A 19,303-nucleotide genomic window follows, 5' to 3' on the forward strand; every position below is an offset into this window, starting at 1 on the left:
CAAGACTCCCTAACATTGCCTGAGTGCACTCTAGTGCTCCCTCGCAAGTGCTTTTAATCCGATAGGAGAAAATACTATATATATATACTCTATTCACAACAATTACAGCACCCTGATACTGCGCTCATATGCTGAGTCAGATGTTATATAGGTCACCTCTAAAAAATGTTTTATATAAAAGATAATGAATCAAACATTCATCAAACATTCATATTACAGGTGCTAAATTCTAAGTAAAACACAATAGCAGGCAGTAACCACATGTATAATGTCCTTGCTCATATAATAATTATCATGTAGGAGCGCTCTTCCTAGATGCGTGCAACCATCAAAATAAAGTTCTTCAGTAAAAATGGTTAAGCGCTCTTCTCTGCCTGTTCCTTCTTAGACACAGCAAATATGTCATATAATGCAAAAAGCCCCCCCTTCGGGGAAAGACTCACCAGAAACTGAAAAAGCCCCCCCTTCGGGGAAAGACTCACCAGACTTCTAGGCCTAGAAGTCTGGTGAGTCTTTCCCCGAAGGGGGGGCTTTTTCATTATATGACATATTTGCTGTGTCTAAGAAGGAACAGGCAGAGAAGAGCGCTTAACCATTTTTACTGAAGAACTATATATATACTGGAATTATTTATTATTAGTATAGTAGCTCCATACCGACCTCAATCAGACCAGCATTACAGGGGAGGGGGAGGAAAGAGGGAAGCCTAATGCATGTTGTGGTCCACCGACCACTTCATCAGAGACTAATAAATCCTGCCACATCCTGCACTTAAAGTGAACCTCCAGACTAAAAATCTACTCAGCTGCACTGAAAAGGCTTGATGTTTCTTTAACAGTTTCACAGCATCAGAACTTTTGTTTTTTCTTACCCAAGCCTCATTTTTAGCTGCACAGAAGAAAACTGCCCGGGCATTTTTCTCCTGATGCTGTGCAAAGCATGATGGGATTTCTGATGATTTCGTTCTGCTGTTTTGGTGCAAATATTTTTTTAAATGTTTTATTTTATTTTGAATTGGAGATCTGAAGCCTAGCGTGCGCAGCTGGGAGGGGTGATCAGGACATAGGACAGGTGGAACTATGTCTCATGCTCCCTGTCACCTCCTTTCAACCAAAAAGATGGCTGCCTCCATGAAATCACAAACATTTGCCTGTTCTTTTAAAACAGGGTGGGTAAGAGATATTACCTATCTATTTTAAAGTGAACCTCCAGACTAAAGATCTATTCAGCAGCATTGAAAAGGCTTGGCGTTTCTTTAACAGTTTCACGGCATCAGAACTTTGCTTTTCTTACCCAAGCTTCATTTTTAGCTGCACAGAAGAAAACTGCCTGGGCATTTTTCCCCTGATGTTGTGCAAAACATGATGGGATTTCTGATGTTCTCCTTCTGCTGTTTAGGTGCAATTTTTTTTAATTTTTTTTTTTTGTTGAATTTGAGATTTGAAGTCTAGCTCGCGCAGCTGGGAGGGGTGATCAAGACACAGGACAGTTGGAACTGTGTCCCATGCTCCCTGTCACTTTCTTTCAACCAAAAAGATGGCTGCCCCCATGAAATCACAAACATTTGCTTGTTCTTTTAAAACCGGGTGGGTAAGAGATTATATTACCTATATATTTTAATTAACACAACTAATGTAACTTAATGACAGTATGTTTGTTTAGGCTGTTTAAGTTCCCCTTTTAAGGGCTGGTTCAGATGGACTGCTGCCAGCAACTGTCCCTGTGGTATACCGCGCAGGATGCACCGCATCAAGTGTGAGATGAATGGGTGCGTTGATCTTGTGTCGCTTGCTGCTGTTTGCTCGTTTTTTGCATCGATCCTAGCTAACAATCGTTAGTGTGTTTTTTTGGCTTCTCCAATTTATTACCATGGTGATCAGAAACTATCGATCATCCGCTGGATTGTATAGTTAATGGCCACCCCTTAGGCTTATATTAGAAGAAATTATTAAGCTTATCTGTGTTTTTGGAATGTGGAAATAAACATACAAACACAGGAAAAACATACAAACTGCATGCAGATAAGTGTCCTTGCTCAGATTTAACCAGAGACCCTGGCACTGCAAGGTGAAAGTACTTTCCACTATACGCCACCAAGCATTTGTAAATGATACGTTTTCTTTTTATAGTCTTTTCAGAAGTAAGGTTGACATTGTATTTAAGAGCTATTAAATAGATAAAAGCAAGCTCTTTGATACTTGGTGCCTACATAAAATCCCGTACACATGCCTGACTTAGGCCAATAACGACTGCCTCAGCCGTGTGTATGGCAGCCCCCAAACTGGGATCCGCCTGGCAGATCTACTCACTCCCAGCGACGCTGATCCCATTGTTTAGCATGCCTCCAGTGCCTCCCCTTAGCTTCCCCCCCCCCCCCCCGCGCATAGCAGCACAGCACGTCGTCAGCTGTGTGCAGCCCAGCCCAGTGATGTCGCCCATGGGAATCAGGTCCTGATCCCTGATGGGCGAAATACATCAAAGGTGTGTACGCACCTCAAGACAAGAAAAGTAATGATACCTGGAGTAACCGCCTTTGTTTTGGTATTCTGATGGAATGGATGCATTGTAAACCTCTTATTAGAAGAAGGCAAAGCTGTACTTGATGCAATATAATTTGGCCATAGATTGCCGTTCAAATTAGAACATGAAACCCACCTTAAGACACAAATAACTAACATACTTTTGTGTAAGTAGAATGATATTGTACATTTATACAGGAAAAATGAAACTCCCTTAAATGTTTGATGTTCTTTGCCGGCAGCTAAACTGAGTGAGTAATGGTTATGCAAGCATGCTACAGAAGCACAACAAGCTTCTGCTTGTGGCCCTGTGCAAATTATTCATAAATAACAGGGGGGGACATGCAAACAAGGTCAGTATTAACCTAGGAAAAGGTACAGTTCACAACTGCAGCAAGGTACACTGTTTGTATTCCATCTTCATAGAAATTTAGGGAACAAAGACCTATTTTCACTAACCTGTATTTTTTTTCATGACCAACATATTTGTTTCCTTGCTGCACTATGTGTTTCTGGGGGTCGGCAAAGGAAATTCCTATTGGCTGCTGCAGATTCCTGTAGGCGGTTTTACATGCTGCACTTTGCACAGTTTGTATATGAGCTTGTTTGTATGTAGAGCCTCCGTTCACCATGCCAGATTTTTAATTGCAAGTAAAGGTAAACTGGAGACTAGAACATTACTCACACAAGTATATTTGATATAGCTGTCCCAGGGTAATTTCCTTTTGGAAAACTCAGTCACATGACCCAGAGCTATGTGCACAAAGTATGGAACTGCCTATATTGGGAGTTTGTTCTGTGCACACAGCCATCACCTGACCCCACTAACCCACTCTGAATGTGACGCAGTTGCTTAAACTGAGGAGCCATGGGCATGTCGGCCCCTGTAATTAACATGCACCTGGGGTCTCTTTGCTGGCTCTCCTCTAAATATTTGCAGGTGTGGTGTCGGAGGGGGTTGCTGCTCTACCCTCTGGGTGGCCTGGAGGCTGCCCTCGGATTGGCCCATTTCGAAATTCGCGAGCTTTCGAGCCGCCTATCAGGACGAAGCATGCTGTATAAATTAGGTCAGCGCGGCGCAGCTGCTCACCTTTCATCAGCAGAAGAAGCTCTTGCGCCGCGCTGTTCCAGATGGAAACGTTCATGCAGGCCGTTGTAAGGAGAGCCCGGGAGGAGGATGGTGAGGTGTGGCTGAGGGAGCTGTTGGCTTCGGTATGGCGGGCAGAGGAGGAGACGGCAGTTGCAGAGATGCCAGTCATGGAGTCGCCGCCTTCGGTCCCGCACGCAGCAGAGGCGGAGCTGTCGTTGGACGCAGGTCCTATGCTCGGCCACCAGGGGCCGGACGTGTAACTTGTAAGAGGGGACGAGGTGATGTCCCTCAGGAGTGGGCGGTCTGGAAAGAGGAAGTCCGCCGCCGCCACCATGGAAGACGGGGAAGCTGGTGGAGGCCAGTGAGGAGGATTGGGGCAGCCGCCCTTCCACGAGTGCAGGGGGAGGAGGTTCCACCAAGCGGCCACGGAAGGCCAACAGGCGATACTCCCCTGCACCTAAGACTAAGTCTCGCAGTGGTCGCGCTGCGGAGAGACCTGCTGTGCAGCAGATCCGGCAGGGGCAGTCTCCCCTCTTTCGGGATGGATTAACTCAAGCCGGGCCTAGTGGGGAGCCAGCTGGGAGCCACTCCGGACCCACACATGGTGAGAACATTAATACAAATATTTTGTCTAGCATTGAAAAACTGTCAGTGATTGTGCAGTCTTTAGCTACTGTGGTTAGCAAATTGCCGGTGGGTGGTAGGGAGAGAGATGGTGGTTCTGAGGATGTCTGTCATTTCACCTGTACCTGTCTGGGAAAAATCTACTCCTGCTGTGCCTGTTTCTACTCAGCATTCCCTCTCTCTTAATCCTTCTCCTGTTTCACCTTTGAACAACCTTGTTTCAAATACTTCGGTTTCTGTTCCTGTTGTGAGACCTGGTGTGGCTGAAACATGCTACAAGGAGGTGCTGCCATGCACTTTGTCTCCGTTAAGCTTTCATTTGCCCATGGCAGTGAAAGAAAAGATTTGGAGACCAGATTATGTGGATATTTTATCCACCACACTCTAAAGAATTTGTGCCTAAAGAAAAGAAAGATAGTGAGGAGGAGAGACGGTGGCCAGTGCTGAGATCGTTCAGCAATTGGTTGCAATCCTTCTGTATATTTGCAAGTGTCCTGGGTGAGAAGAGGCCTGAATTATGCACCGGCCTTTTCCAGCACCTGGATATAGTAAGTGAGGCTTACAGGCAATTTGGTGGTCTGGCCTGGTTTTATTATGACGAGGCCTTTCGTCAGAAACTGGCTGTTCACCCCTCTTTATCTTGGGGTAACAAGGGGTTGTGGTTAGGTTCAATGCTGCCGCAGAGGTCACAGTCGCAGAAACAGGTCTCGTCTCAAATGCCTTCATCAACGATAAAAAAAGGTTTGTTATGCTTACAATGAAGGCCAATGTAAATTTCTGCAAAGTTGCAAATATAAGCATGAATGCAATTTCTGTGGCGGAATTCATCCAGTGTCACGTTGTTTTAAGAGGGTGAAAATCTATTAACCCTTCGCACTCTCACATGCAAATGTTCAAACAAATGCATTCACAGATTCACTCATCCAGGCACAACTGTTATCCCTACAGCTAAGTTAAAAGCCGGGGTTTTAGTTCACAGAAGAATGCATTGTTATGCTTAGTCATCTATACTGCGCAGAAGTACCCAGGTAAACATAGGTGTCCTAACTCTGGCCCTGTAACATGCATAGTGCAGACATGCAACCACATTCATTGTATCAAACCTATCAATGGATTAGGAGCACACATCCTGACGTCCTCTCCTGGGACAGATAGTGCATCTTACCAAACGCACAAGGGAGCTAACGTAATGTATCCATGTGCACCATGCACATACACCAGCATAAGCATAGGACACCTATGTTTACCTGGGTACTTCTGCGCAGTATAGGTGACTAAGCATAAGAATGCATTCTTCTGTGAACTAAAACCCCGGCTTTTAACTTTTAACTTAGCTGTAGGGATAACAGTTGTGCCTGGATGAGTGAATCTGTGAATGCATTTGTTTGAACATTTGCATGCGAGAGTGCGAAGGGTGCGAAGGGTTAATAGATTTTTGCTGTTTTCTAGCCACACCCCACACTTATTTAATGTCCTAACTAGATGCGATGTGCCTGGATATATGTATTTTGTTTTAAGAGGGTGGGCATGCAGTCACAGAATAGCACCAAAGAGTTATTTCTTAAAAGCACCGACTCCGGTGAATCTTCAAAGCATGCTTCCCTGGCTAAACAGGTTCCCAAGCAAAGTTATCAGGGATCTAGTAATTGATGGTTTTGCCAACGGCTTCCCGTTAACAAGCTTTGACGGCTCAGATTGTACAGTTTCACCTAATTTGAAGTCTGTTAATCAATATCCCCAAACAGCGTGGGAAAATATTTTGAAGGAGTTACAGGCGGGGAGGGTATCCGGCTCTTTTGAACACCCGCCATTTAAGAATTTTCGGGTATCTCCGCTAGGGGTAGTCCCCAAAAAGGCTGTGAATGAGTTTAGACTTATTCATCATTTGTCATTTCCGAAGGGTTCATCGCTCAATGATACCATTCATAGTTCTTTGGTTTCCGTATCCTATATTACGTTTGAGCAGACTTTATTGGTCATTCGTTCCTATGGAAGGGATGCATTGTTGGCAAAATCTGATGTGAAGTCAGCTTTCCGGCTTTTGCCAATTAGGCCCGATGCCTTTAACTCTTTGGGTTACTTTTTTGAAGGTTATTTTTATTTTGACCGTTGCCTACCGATGGGATGCTCGTTATTGTGTTTATTTTTTGAATCGTTTGCAACTTTTTTAGAGTGGGTAGTGTTACAAAAATCCCAGGCAGGTTCAATTGTACACTACCTTGATGATTTTTTGCTAGTATCATCTGACTGGACAAGCTGCCAGGAGTTATTGAATGTTTTCTGTGAGACTGTCTGAATTCGGTGTACCTTTAGCTGAGGAAAAGAGGGTGCTTCCTAGCACGTCTTTGGAGTTTCTTGGCATAACAATAAACACGCATAACATGGAATTTAGGTTACCGTTAGATAAGATTGCTGTATTGAAGGATAGTATTGATAGTCTCCTAGGTAAACGGAAAGCCAAGGTAAAGGAGATCGTCTTTTTTAGGCCACCTGGCCTTTGCAGCACGAGTAATGCCCATGGGGCGAGTGTTTTCACGCAGATTGGCAAGGACTATTTCAGGTCTTAAGTCGCCTAATTGGCATGTTGCCCTGAATAGGGAAATAAAGGAGGATTTACTAATCTGGCATCAGTTTTTGATTAACTATAATGGTAGATCCATTTGGCAGGAAGAGTTTAGGTTAGACAAAAGAATGGATTTTGTTACTGATGCAGCCGGTTCTATTGGATTCGGTGCTTTCTGGCAGGGTAAGTGGTGCTCAGAGAGGTGGCCTACAGATTGGGTGGATAACGGTGTGACAAGTAATGTGGTTTTGCTGGAACTGTTTCCGGTTTTGGTCTTCCTGGTCCTGTGGGGTAGAGAGTTTGCGAATAAGCGTATTCTGCTGCAGACAGATAACAAGGGAGTGAGGTTTTCAATAAATTGCTTGTCTGCCAAGTCTGAGTTAGTAGTGAGAGTGCTGAGGCACATTGTTTTACATTGTTTGCAACATAATATATGGCTTAAGGCACAATATCTGCCAGGCCGTTTTAACTCAATAGCTCATTCTTTGTCTCGACAGCATTGGCAGCGTTTTTCGGGAGTTGGCACCAGGAGCAATGGAAGTGGGCGAGAGATGTCCGGGTCATTTATGGAACGTCCTATGGTCATGATTAATGAGATGGTGAGAAAGTCAGTGGCGCCGTCTACATGGGTGGCCTTTACTTCATATTGGAATGATTAGTTGGTATTTTCTGACTCTTATGGTTTAACCCCTTCAGCTAACTCGGCTGACATGATTTTAGCATTTGCGTGTGTTTTGAGGAATAGAGGCCATTCGCCGGCAATGGTAAATAGGTTTTTGGTAGGCATTTCTTTTTTCAGAAAGTTGTGTAACTCCCCTACATGCTCTTCATATCCTATTGTCAGGCAATTTTTGAAGGGTCTCCGTAAAAGTGACACAAAAAAGGATGAGAGGAGACTGGTTACTTTTTCATTATCATCTGATCTATTGAATGCTCTGAGCAGGATTTGTGGGTCTCCATATGAGATATTGCTGTTTAGGGCAGCGTTTGTTTTAGCCTTTTTCTGTGCGTTTCGCATCTCTGAGATGGTTGCGCCCAACAAGCAGTCTTGGGCGAGTTTAAAAGAGGATGATGATTTTGTGAATCAGTGAAGTCAGAATTTGTATCCGTAAGTCTAAAACAGATCAGGAGGGTAGGGGTTCGTGGTTGCTGCTGCACCCCCTCCCAAGTTCTAATTGTCCGTTAGCGGTGATTTCTGAGTTCGTTTTTCGGAGGCCTAGAGCAGTATCCTTCTTGGTTCACGAGGATGGTTTGCCCTTATCCTTATTTCAATTCAAGGCAGTGTTTAAGAAATGTTTAACAATGTTGGGCCTGGGGAATCTGAAATTCTCCACTTATTCATTTTGAATCGGGGCAGCCACAGAAGCTGCCCGGTTTGGGATGTCTGATGAAGCAATTAAGAGGTTGGGTCGTTGGGAATCTACTCGGTTTCAGATTTACATTAGACCGCAGTTAACGAATTAATTATTTTACAGGTCGTAAAATTGTTTGGATATTTGGGCACTCTTACGTTTTTTGGGCCCGTAAAAGAGCAGCTGGCAGACCCTACTCGGGGAATTTGTTCCTCGACCGTGATGATTGTCACATCCTGTGGCAAGGTATTAGAGGAATGAGTTGGGAGGGCCTGTCCTCCTTGGTATATAATAAATTGCATATTTGGCCAGTCCCGGATGTGTTAGTTATCCACCTGGGTGGCAATGATGTTGGGAAGTACCGCACTCTGGACCTCCTACATAGAATGAAGTCGGAGCTGCAAGAGCTGCATACCCAGCTGCCTCGAACCAAATTAATATTCTCAGAAATTATACCTAGGCTGGCATGGCTCTCTCATCCGGCTATCCGTTTTCTGAATGTTGTTAGAAAACGTCTGAATAGAGCTCTGTCTAAGTTTCTTCCCTCCCTAGGATTTTCGTGGCGACACATTGAGCTTGAAGGGGGGAATTTGGTTTATTGCGGAGAGACATGGTTCATCTATCAGGAATCGGGTTGGATATATTTAACGCAAATCTGCATTCAGCCATCGAGAAGGCCGGGCTGGTTGAGGGGCCAGGCTTGTAAAGCATGCCTGGCTGGTGAGTAATGTCGCCCGGTAGCGGACAGTATGTGTTTCTTCTTCTTTGTGTTAATTGTGTTTGGGGAATATCACCCAGATGTACCAGTGTGTACAAACAATTGCTTTTGGTGTTCATTAAAGAGTTTAAAGATTTATGAGTAAATAAAACAAAATAAAATCTTCATTTACCAAGCCCCAATAAAGCTGGCCTCGGCCTATTCAATCCAAAACTCTGGTCTGGTTATTGTGTTATTAGTTTGGTAAGTTTCCTTTAAGAGTAATGGGCCGTACATTCCCATGTCTGTTCCCTCCTGTGCAGCAGAGGGAGGAGTTGGGCAGGGTGACCACTGTGCTTATAGGGAGAGACTAGCTGGCTCCCCCTCCCAGCTCCTTCCTGGTTACTGTGTGTGTGTTTGTTAATGGGAGAGCATGGACAGTTTAGAAAGCGCTCACACATCATTTTTCAGTTCAGCCAAACTGCATCAAAGTACAAAAAGAAAGGGACATTCCTTTTAGCTATCAGGATAAATGACTAAGAAGTGTACAAAAGAAAAATGTCAGACTTGAAATGCCTTTTATAGACTCTATGTTCTTGAAGTTGCATATTCTAAGACCTGAGCAAAATGACTACTGGCTTGGATACAAATTTCTACTCCCTCTCACTCCCCCACCTGGTAATAACTGTGGTCTGCTTCTAGATTCACCTATCATCTGCATAGACTAGTGTCCTTAGTGGAGCAGTGATCACAAGTTTATGAAGTGCCCTGCTGGACTTACTAGATTTGTGGCCAGCCAAACCTTAATTTCAGGTAATCAGAAACCGACTATTCTCTAAAGTGTGCCTAGCAATGCCAGTATGGACATGCATACTCAGGGCTGGATTTGTACTTTCCAGTGCCTGAGGGAAATTCAAATATCACATCTGTGGTGTTAACCATGTGACAGGACCTTTGAAGGTGTGGGTGGCAGGTGCGGAGCAGTTGAATTGGCCACAAGACACGTACTGTTTAAATGGGTGCCTACTATAGTAGCAGGTTCCGTGGCTAATTGCTATGCGACCTGCAGCTACAGTTTGCTAGCAAAAGGCCCGGCACCAGCTGTTATATCGGGCATCCTTTTATTAATAATAATAATAATCCGAACATTTGTATAGCGCTTTTCTCCTGTTGGACTCAAAGCGCTCAAGAGCTGCAGCCACTGGGACGCGCTCAAGAGGCCACCCTGCAGTGTTAGGGAGTCTTGCCTTGAACTCCTTAAATAGGATGCGCCCAATTTGGGGGGAGGGGGATATATTCTTTGTTGGTGGATCACTATAACTGCTGCCTTGGGCATGCATATTGGGCCATGATGGTGATGGCTGTTAAATAGCATAGATTCTTAAAATAAGAAACTGAGCAAATATGAAATTGCCTACACCCTAGTGGACTGCTACTGAGCCTGGCTTCAGTCAGTCAGTCACAAAAAAATGAACCCCCGCCCCCTTGAGTTCTTATTATGAACAAAGTGTGGCAGAGATCACAAGTACTAACTTTTGATTATAATTTTTTGGAAAGCAAAATTAACTTTTTTGCCTGTTGATAGAGTAGTAATTTGTTTCTCATAATTGAATACTATTGTTCTGCTTTGATAGTATTTAGCACTTACATTTTATTAGGATGTTTCAGAGAGTTGTGGATAATAAATGATGATCTTTTTTTTACTAAATTTTGTTTCCTCCTTTATCTCTAGTGTCTCTGGTTCTTGGCATCCCAACTGTGAAGAGAGACAAACAGAGCTACTTGCTGAATACTCTCAATTCCCTCTTTTCAGAGATGTCACCAAGCGAAAAAGAAGATTGTGTTATTGTAGTCTTCATAGCAGAGGTAAAACATGTGGTTAGGATTTGCCACCTTCACTGCAATCATTTTTAGATAATATGCCTTTATTTAATTCACTTTTTCTCCTAAGTTTTTTTCCCCTAGGAGATAATTTTTCATCTTCTGTTTAAAATAAGTTTTTAGCTCTCTGCAATTGTATCTTCTTGCTTGCTGGTGGCTTGAAATGGATTTTATTAATGAGGTGTGAAAATATCTTGTTGTGGGCACTTGCATTAGACTGTGTACACAAAGTGGGTCTGCAGACAGTCTTTCAGGTGTTGATCTGATTAATAACCTGAATGTGATTGTTCGGTTGGCAAAGCAAAAGAGACGCTACACATAGTTACATAGTTATTTGGGTTGAAAAAAGACATCCGTCCATAGAGTTCAACCAAAGAGCAAAGTACAACACCAGCCTGCTCCCTCACATATCCCTGTTGATCCAGAGGAAGGTGAAAAACCCTTACAAGGCATGGTCCAATTAGCCCCAAAAGGGAAAAAATGCCTTCCCGACTCCAGATGGCAATCAGATAAAATCCCTGGATCAACATCCTTGGGCATTCCTAGTAATTGTAGCCATGGATGTCTTTCAACGCAAGGAAAGCATCTAAGCCCCCTTTAAATGCAGGTATAGAGTTTGCCATAACTACTTCCTGTGGAAATGCATTCTACAGCTTAATCACTCTTACTGTAAAGAACCCTTTCCTAAATGGCTAAAACATTTTTCCTCCATGCGCAGATCATGTCCGCTAGTCCTTTGAGAAGGCCTAGGGACAAAAAGCTGATCCTCCAAGATTTTATATTGCCCTCTGATATATTTATACATGTTAATTAGATCCCCTCGCGTCTTTTCTCTAGACTAATTAAATCCACTTTATCTAACCTTTCTTGGTAAGTGAGACCTTCCATCCCACGTATCAATTTTGTTGCTCGTCTCTGCACCTGCTCTAAAACTGCAATATCTTTCCTGTAATGTGATGCCCAGAACTGAATTCCATATTCCAGATGTGGCCTTACTAGAGAGTTAAACAGGGGCAATATTATGCTAGCATCTCGAGTTTTTATTTCCCTTTTTAATGCATCCCAAAATTTTGTTAGCTTTAGCTGCCGCGGCTTGGCATTTAGTGTGATTATTTAACTTGTTGTCGATGAGCACTCCTAAGTCCTTCTCCAAGTTTGATGTCCCCAACTGTATCCCATTTATTTTGTATGGTGCTAGACCATTGGTACGACCAAAATGCATGACTTTACATTTTTCAACATTGAATTCCATCTGCCATTTATGTGCCCATATAGCCATCCTATCCAGATCCTGTTGCATTATGTAATATGTTGCAACATGTATAATGGCTTTTCTGACTAATCCTTTTGTTCTCAGTAAGTAGTTATGGGTTTAAGTATATATCAGTTGGACGATTGTACATTTGCAAGGTGTCCATGACCGATCACAAAACAATCAAGGAAACGATGATTTATCATTTGTTTGGTCATCAGTAATTGCTAGCTGATCCAATAATTTTCATCACAGAATTCATCGATGGCTTGTGCATACAATTCAACTGTGAATATATTGACTTTTCAGCAAACCTCAGTGTTCCAATATATTCCTGCTAGGGCTGCAGTGTTTATCGTGTCATAGGAGTTTAAATGGAAAACCTGGGACAGGTTTGCCCTGTCACTTTCCAGTTGAAATGCTTTAAGCCCTCTGTGGATGTTTTACTAAATCAGGTCCTTGGTCTCCATTGCTTCAACTTCAGCACGCACACACACACGAGAAATTATGCAGCTAACCAACGCCACATATGAATTAGCGTGCATGGAGAAATGTAGGTGCTTCAAGATCACCTATCAATATTACATTGCTCAGTACACATTGTCGTGACAAGAAAGTACATAATATACAGTAATATAGATTATAATGAACACATAGCTGCCCCTATGTGACAAAAGACCAGACCCAGTGCTATGTTCACACAAAATGGGCGGTTAAGTAGGTCACAGGACCTAGAGGGAACACACACCTGGGACACTCCCTACAAAAAAGAAAACAGGTCTTGGTGCTCAAAGACGAAGCTCATCTTAAGAGTAAACTCATAAAACATTGACTTCAGATACCAAAAGACAGGTGAAAAGAAAGAGAAAGAGAAGAAAAAGATGAGTAAAGGAAAGAAGGTTTAGGGGCATCACCGAAAGAACAGGGCCTCAGTAGCTGCTATCAATTTGAGGGGCCAGAGGCCCACTTAAGCAGATTAGCAAGAAAACCATGTGATGCCAAGGGGGGCAGTCAACTCCCAAACACTCAGGGATTAGGCTCCATCGGTTGCTTGCACTTTGCTGACTCCTCGAAATCCCTGACTCCCCCCGCCCTATTTTTTTCCTTAAAATTTTTATTAAAAAATCTTTTCTCAGAGCTTTCTACATGGAAGAAGACACAGGGTACCCAATTATTTTATGCAAAACAATCGTTTTTTTATTCTTGTTTTGTTTTTGTGCTTTGCTACTGTGAAGACCTATTGCAACATTGGTGAAAGGTCAAGCTCCACTCATTGCTGCATCTCCTTACTCCTTCCTAACATTTGTCAAGTGGAACAGGGCCAGAGGCCCTCCAACATTTGTGAGTTATTCTGCAGATGCTAGACCAGCCATAGGTGTTGTAGAGGTATGGAGTCTTTAGACAGCTGAGTTTTATGCTGGTGGGGTCGCACAATTGCGCCTGTGCACGGGAGCCCAGCTGTGTTTACACTACATCGCAACAGGCTTAAGGCTCATACGCACGCTCAACAAAAATGTTTAAATGCACAATTATCAAACAACTTTTGTTGTTGAAACAAACCAAAAAAGTTGTTTGCTATTGTTCAAACAACTGATAAAACATAAGTTGGATTGACCTCAGCTACGTCTTATCCGTTTTTTGAACAATAGCAAACAACTTTTTTGGTTTGTTTCAGCGACCAAAGTTAATTGTGCATTTGAAAGACTTTTGTTGAGCGTGTGTATGAGGCTTTAGGCAGCCACAAGTAGTATTAAATACACACGATTTCGAGTCAGTTAAAGAGAACCCGAGGTGTGTTTAAAGAATGTTATCTGCATACAGAGGCTGGATCTGCCTATACAGCCCAGCCTCTGTTGCCATCCCAAACCCCACTAAGGTCCCCCTGCACTCTGCAATCCCTCATAAATCACAGCCATGCTGTGAGGCTGTGTTTACATCTGTAGTGTCAGTCTCAGCTGCTCCCCCGCCTCCTGCATAGCTCCGGTCCCTGCCCCCGTCCCTTCCCTCCAATCAGCAGGGAGGGAAGGGATGCAGGCGGGGACTGGAGTTCTGCAGGAGGCGGGGAGAGCAGCAGACTGACACTATAGAGATAAACACAGCCAGCTCTGACAAGCTGTTTGTCAGCAGCATGGCTGTGATTTATGAGGGATTGCAGAGTGCAGGGGGACCTTAGGGGGGTTTGGGATAGCAACAGAGGCTGGGCTGTATAGGCAGATCCAGCCTCTGTATGCAGATAATATTCTTCAAACCCACCTCGGGTTCTCTTTAAGCTGACCATATAATGACTTGTCATCTCACAACGCCTATTGGACTGACATCTTCCAACTTGCCTAAGCTTTTGTACAATTAATCAACCAGGAAGGGGGGTAGCAAATTCATAGCTCTGCCTCAGGCCCTGTATGCTGTTACCCCAGCTCTTACGCACACTTCCTCCCATGTAGAGTGATATAAATTGGAAGCCACAGCTATGGGCATATACTGTATGTTTACCACATCAATTCTATCTCAACTTACTCTTGTGTACATATCATAATCAATGGCAGAACCGTATGCTAGAAATAGTATGTTAGTGGCAGAATGGTTTGTGTCTCTGCTGCTGGGACCTTTGGCTCTGTTTTTCTCACTCATAAGCAGATCTATTACATATGTGATAAGGCAGTTTCTTGGTCACACATAATTCCAAAAATTCCAAACTCTTTACAAACCAGTACGTTCAATGCTGAGGAACATTTTCTTATCCACTCTGTCACTGGCTATCACAAGCTGCAGAAATCTGACAGTTTCTACAGTATACTGCCCCCTTTAGGGCTCATTTAATGTGGACGTTCATTTTCCACATCTTTGACATATGTTGCTTTTCTCTAGCCTTTTCACTGCAGTGGGTGGGTCACAGCTTTTGTACAGTGGCTGCCACATGTGTAACTGTTTCTCGGCTTCCGAATGGACAGTAAGGAGTGGTTTGGTGTTTGAAGATGGGACCATTTCCTATTACCAACAAGCCTCCTGAATACTGAAGAAACAATATAGCAACATGATAGTCGAGTTTTGCAATTCATGGTGGCAAATTGGGAAAAATATCTGCTAGGAAGAACTGAGGGTTTTATGTGTTGTGGTGTTTGCAAAAAATATTTTTTTTCTTTGTTTCAGGTGAATGAGCAATATGTGAATGAGGTTGCTTCCCTTATAAAAGACAGGTAAGCAATTTGTTAATGAAAGCAAACTTACAAGTTCCTATTTTTCCTCTTTTGTCAAGTCTTATTTTTGTGTGACTATTTGTAACAAGTTGCATTTTACTTAGATTAATAAAGCCTGGATTTAGGGTAAATATTAAATAAACTTTGCTCAGAATATCTACTGTAAAGTATGTACTGGTAGATGATTTTTGACTAAGAACAACAAACTGCAGAAAGGCAAGATTGATAAGGAACATCGCGGCCGCATCTACGCGTGTAGATGCGGCTTTAGCATTTGTATCCACAGCAGGCCAACATATAGATTACAAATTGATCCAACCTCACTTACGGATGTAGGGGTTTATCTTTGTTGTTCCATTATTCACTTAGTCATTAAGGATATTAAACATGGGGACATTACCCCTATGGTCAACCCATGGTCTCCACACTATTTCAAAGTGCTGCATTGTGTCCTGGACTCTGGCATTAATTCTTTCATGTAACCTCTTTCTATCCGTGCTAATATTTCTTGATACATAGCAAGGAAATGAGCAGCGCTACTTAAAAACAGACCAGTGCCTACCTGCAAAAGAGTGCAAGCCCCACCTGTGGGGTCGAATACACACCGAGCATACACATGACCTGTCTACCACTAGAGGAGGATGTTGGTTTCCATTAACAGCTTGCATGCAACCTATTAAGTACTCGTCCCTCCCACTGCGAAGAAGTCAATCCTCCATGGGAGGGGCCTAACACTAACTAAATCCTAACCTATGTATATGCATAGCCTGGGTGCGCTACCAAATGAAATTGAAAAAGCGAAAATTGCGCAAAAGGTGGATCAGCGCAACACCAGGCCGCCTCCGAATGGCCTCCAATCAGAGATGCGCTGAGCCCCCCCAGGAACTACAAACGCACCTTGAACCCAAACAGAAGCTCTGCATATACACCAAAAGCATGGCTGTTAAGTGGGAGCAGCTGACCAAAAACGAATTAAATTAGTACATAGCAAGGAAATGAGCAGCGCTACTTAAAAACAGACCAGTGCCTACCTGCAAAAGAGTGCAAGCCCCACCTGTGGGGTCGAATACACACCGAGCATACACATGACCTGTCTACCACTAGAGAAGGATGTTGGTTTCCATTAACAGCTTGCATGCAACCTATTAAGTACTCGTCCCTCCCACTTAACAGCCATGCTTTTGGTGTATATGCAGAGCTTCTGTTTGGGTTCAAGGTGCGTTTGTAGTTCCTGGGGGGGCTCAGCGCATCTCTGATTGGAGGCCATTCGGAGGCGGCCTGGTGTTGCGCTGATCCACCTTTTGCGCAATATTTCTTGATAGCTTAAAGCAGGTTTTTTTTCCATTGGGATGCTATATAGAGTTTCACAGAGGATACAACGTGTTGAATAAGTTTGTGAGTGGCGTGTTGCATTGTGTCCGACTTGTGGCCCAGAAGAAATATGAGGGTCTTTAGTAAATGAATCTTGAAAGACTAGAGATTAAACATGCAATCTTTGTCCACAAACTAGACACAACTGGGCGCTCCCACCAAATATGATACATGGAGCCAGGGAGCGTACAACCTCTGAAACACTGGGAAGATTGTGAGGGGTATATTTTAGCCAGCCTTAAGGGAAGTAAACATGTTTTATGTAGCAACCGTATTAGACACTTCCATTGTGGAAGATTGCATGCTTCCCTTGGATAAGACATCAAGAGACTGCTTCCAATCCTCCTCGTCGAACCAAATGCCTAGGTCTGACTCCTGTGCTATTCGGAAGGGAAGTGTAGCATCACTGGGTGGAGCATTCAGAATTGAGTATAGATATGAGACCATTCCCTTCATTAAAGGATCTGTGAGGCAGTAGTTCTCGAAGGTGGAAGTCTTAATACCTATCAGAGGATTAAGTAGAGATGATACAAAATGGTGCATCTGTCTGCATCTGAAAAGTTCAGATGTAGGAAGTTGGAGGGAAGAAGATAGTTCCTCCAAGGTGTGAATTTTGTTATGCACCAAAATATGTTTTAGTTAGCACAAATTTTTAACATTCCACCAATGAAAAGCTCCAGCCTCCAGACCCGCCGAAAAGTCAGGATTGCCTGTAAAACATGAGGGGAGAAGTGGTGGATTGCATTTGAAACTTGAATCTAGATTTTCTCCAGATTTGCTAGGTATGGGAGGTGATTGGGGACCCTGAAACCACCTGTTGCGGGGTAGGCTTACGGGACCATAGAATGCCTTCCAAAGAGTAGGGGGCCAAAATATTATTTCCTATCTGTACCTAGGAGGGGGCGTGAAAATTTGTATAGATTAAAGGAAGTTGGGCTAATTGGGGAGCTTAAAAATATTTGATAAGGTTTGGACCCAAGAGTCCCCCGTCACTTTTATGTCTCATCACCAAACTCTTCTTAATGCGAGGCTTTTTGTGGCTCCACACATATTGGAATATCTGTTATTGAAGTGAGTGTGTATCTGAGACTTTTACAGCAACGGGTAAAACTCTAAAGTAATACGTAATTTGTGGGAGGGGGGTCATTTTAACGGCTGTGATACGACCAGACCTGGAAATAGAGGGGACATCCCATTCAGACAGGTCTCGCTTCAACTTAGCAATAAGAGGGGTGTAATTCCATTTATATAGTGTGTAGTAGTTATTGGTAAATTTGATACCTAGATATTGTATGTAATGATCCCTGTATTGGAAGTTGTATTTAATAGCTAGTTCCTTCCCAGAGGTTTCAGGGGTTTGGCAAAACATCACTTCAGTTTTATTAATGTTGACTTTAAGGCCCGATAGGTTACCAAAATTTGTCAGAGCTTTAAGTGTGTGGGGGATTGAATCTATAGGATTTGTTAATGTGAGGACGTCATCCGCAAAAAGCGTTAATTTAGATTTAGTGTTCCCAATATGAAGTCCTTGGATGTTGGGGTGGTGTTGATGATCTGCGAGGGGTTCGATAGAGAGTGCGAACAGTGCAGGTGATAAGGGACATCCCTGACGGGTCCCTTGTAGGATAGGAAAGGATGTGGGGGTAGCACCGGGGATTTTAAGAGAGGCTGTGGGGTGAAAGTAAAGATTTTTGATGACATTGAGATATGGTCCTGTGATACCTGCATTTTCAATAGTTTTGAACATGTATGGCCATTCTAGTGTGTCAAATGCCAATTGTGAGGATAGTTAGTGGGGTTAGCGTGATTAATTAGTAGAATATTTCGTCTAATGTTAGCAGAGGCTTGCCGATGAGGAATGAAGCCTACTTGATCATTAGAGATTAGGGAAGGCAGAAATGTATTTAGTCTAGCCACAAGAATGGCTGTGAGGAGTTTATATTCGAAGTTTAAGAGGGAGATGGGGGCGGAAGTTTTTGACATTGGTATGATCTCTAGCAGGTTTGGGTATGAGTGTAATATGGGATTCCATAAACTCACGGGGGGGGGGGGGGGGGGGGGAGGAAGTGATTTTTGAGGATACGATTAAAACCTTCAGTTATGGGGTGAGAGGGTGTGGTAAAATCTTTTCTAATAGAGAGTTGTAAACCCGTCGAGTCCCAGGGCCTTTCCTATTTTCAGCTTCTTGATACAAGTGGTAACTTCCTCTTCAGTTATAAGTGCGTTAAGGGTTTTAAGGGAGGCTGCGTTGAGTTTAGGGAGCTTAAGACGTCTCAGAAATTTGTTTAAAGTAGAAGTTGGAGTGTTATTAGTGGACTTTAATAACTCAGAATAGTAGTTTAGGAATGCTTGGTGCACTTTATCTGGGTGGCTAGTGACATCCCCAGAGGCCGAGCGTATTCGAAATGCTGAATTGGATTTTTCCTTAGCGCTCAGCCTGCAGGCAAGCCAAGTGTCAGGTTTGTTAGCCTTCTTGTAATATTTGGCACCAGTCCAGATGATTGCTTTCTCAACTTGTTGGGCTAGTAAGAGATTGATTTGAAGATTGACATCTTGGATTTGTTTGGCGATAAATCGTGTGAGGTTTTGGTGATTCAAAATAGTGAGCCCATGGAGCCTATAGGTTAGAACTGAGAGCCTCTGAGATCTTTCTCTTTTGTTTGCCACTTAAGGTGGGTACATACCGGTACATCAAAGTCTTTGGAAAATGAAAGATCACAGACCAATTTTACCCCATTCCATGTAGTATAAGAGCCATAC

At 43.2% G+C, this 19,303-nt stretch overlaps 1 protein-coding gene across 1 annotated transcript in view; it reads left to right on the forward strand.

Annotated features, from left to right (window-relative positions):
- The window catches only part of MGAT4D (MGAT4 family member D), a 235,959-nt gene that overhangs the window by 123,409 nt on the left and 93,247 nt on the right, over positions 1-19,303 (forward strand). The window contains exons 4-5 of the mRNA XM_068279604.1: positions 10,578-10,711; positions 15,126-15,172. Coding sequence (XP_068135705.1) covers positions 10,578-10,711; positions 15,126-15,172 — 181 coding nt within the window. The remainder of the gene's footprint in view (positions 1-10,577; positions 10,712-15,125; positions 15,173-19,303) is intronic.

The sequence above is a fragment of the Hyperolius riggenbachi genome, chromosome 1 (genome assembly GCF_040937935.1).
Source record: "Hyperolius riggenbachi isolate aHypRig1 chromosome 1, aHypRig1.pri, whole genome shotgun sequence".
In the NCBI taxonomy this organism is placed as follows: Eukaryota; Metazoa; Chordata; class Amphibia; order Anura; family Hyperoliidae; genus Hyperolius; species Hyperolius riggenbachi.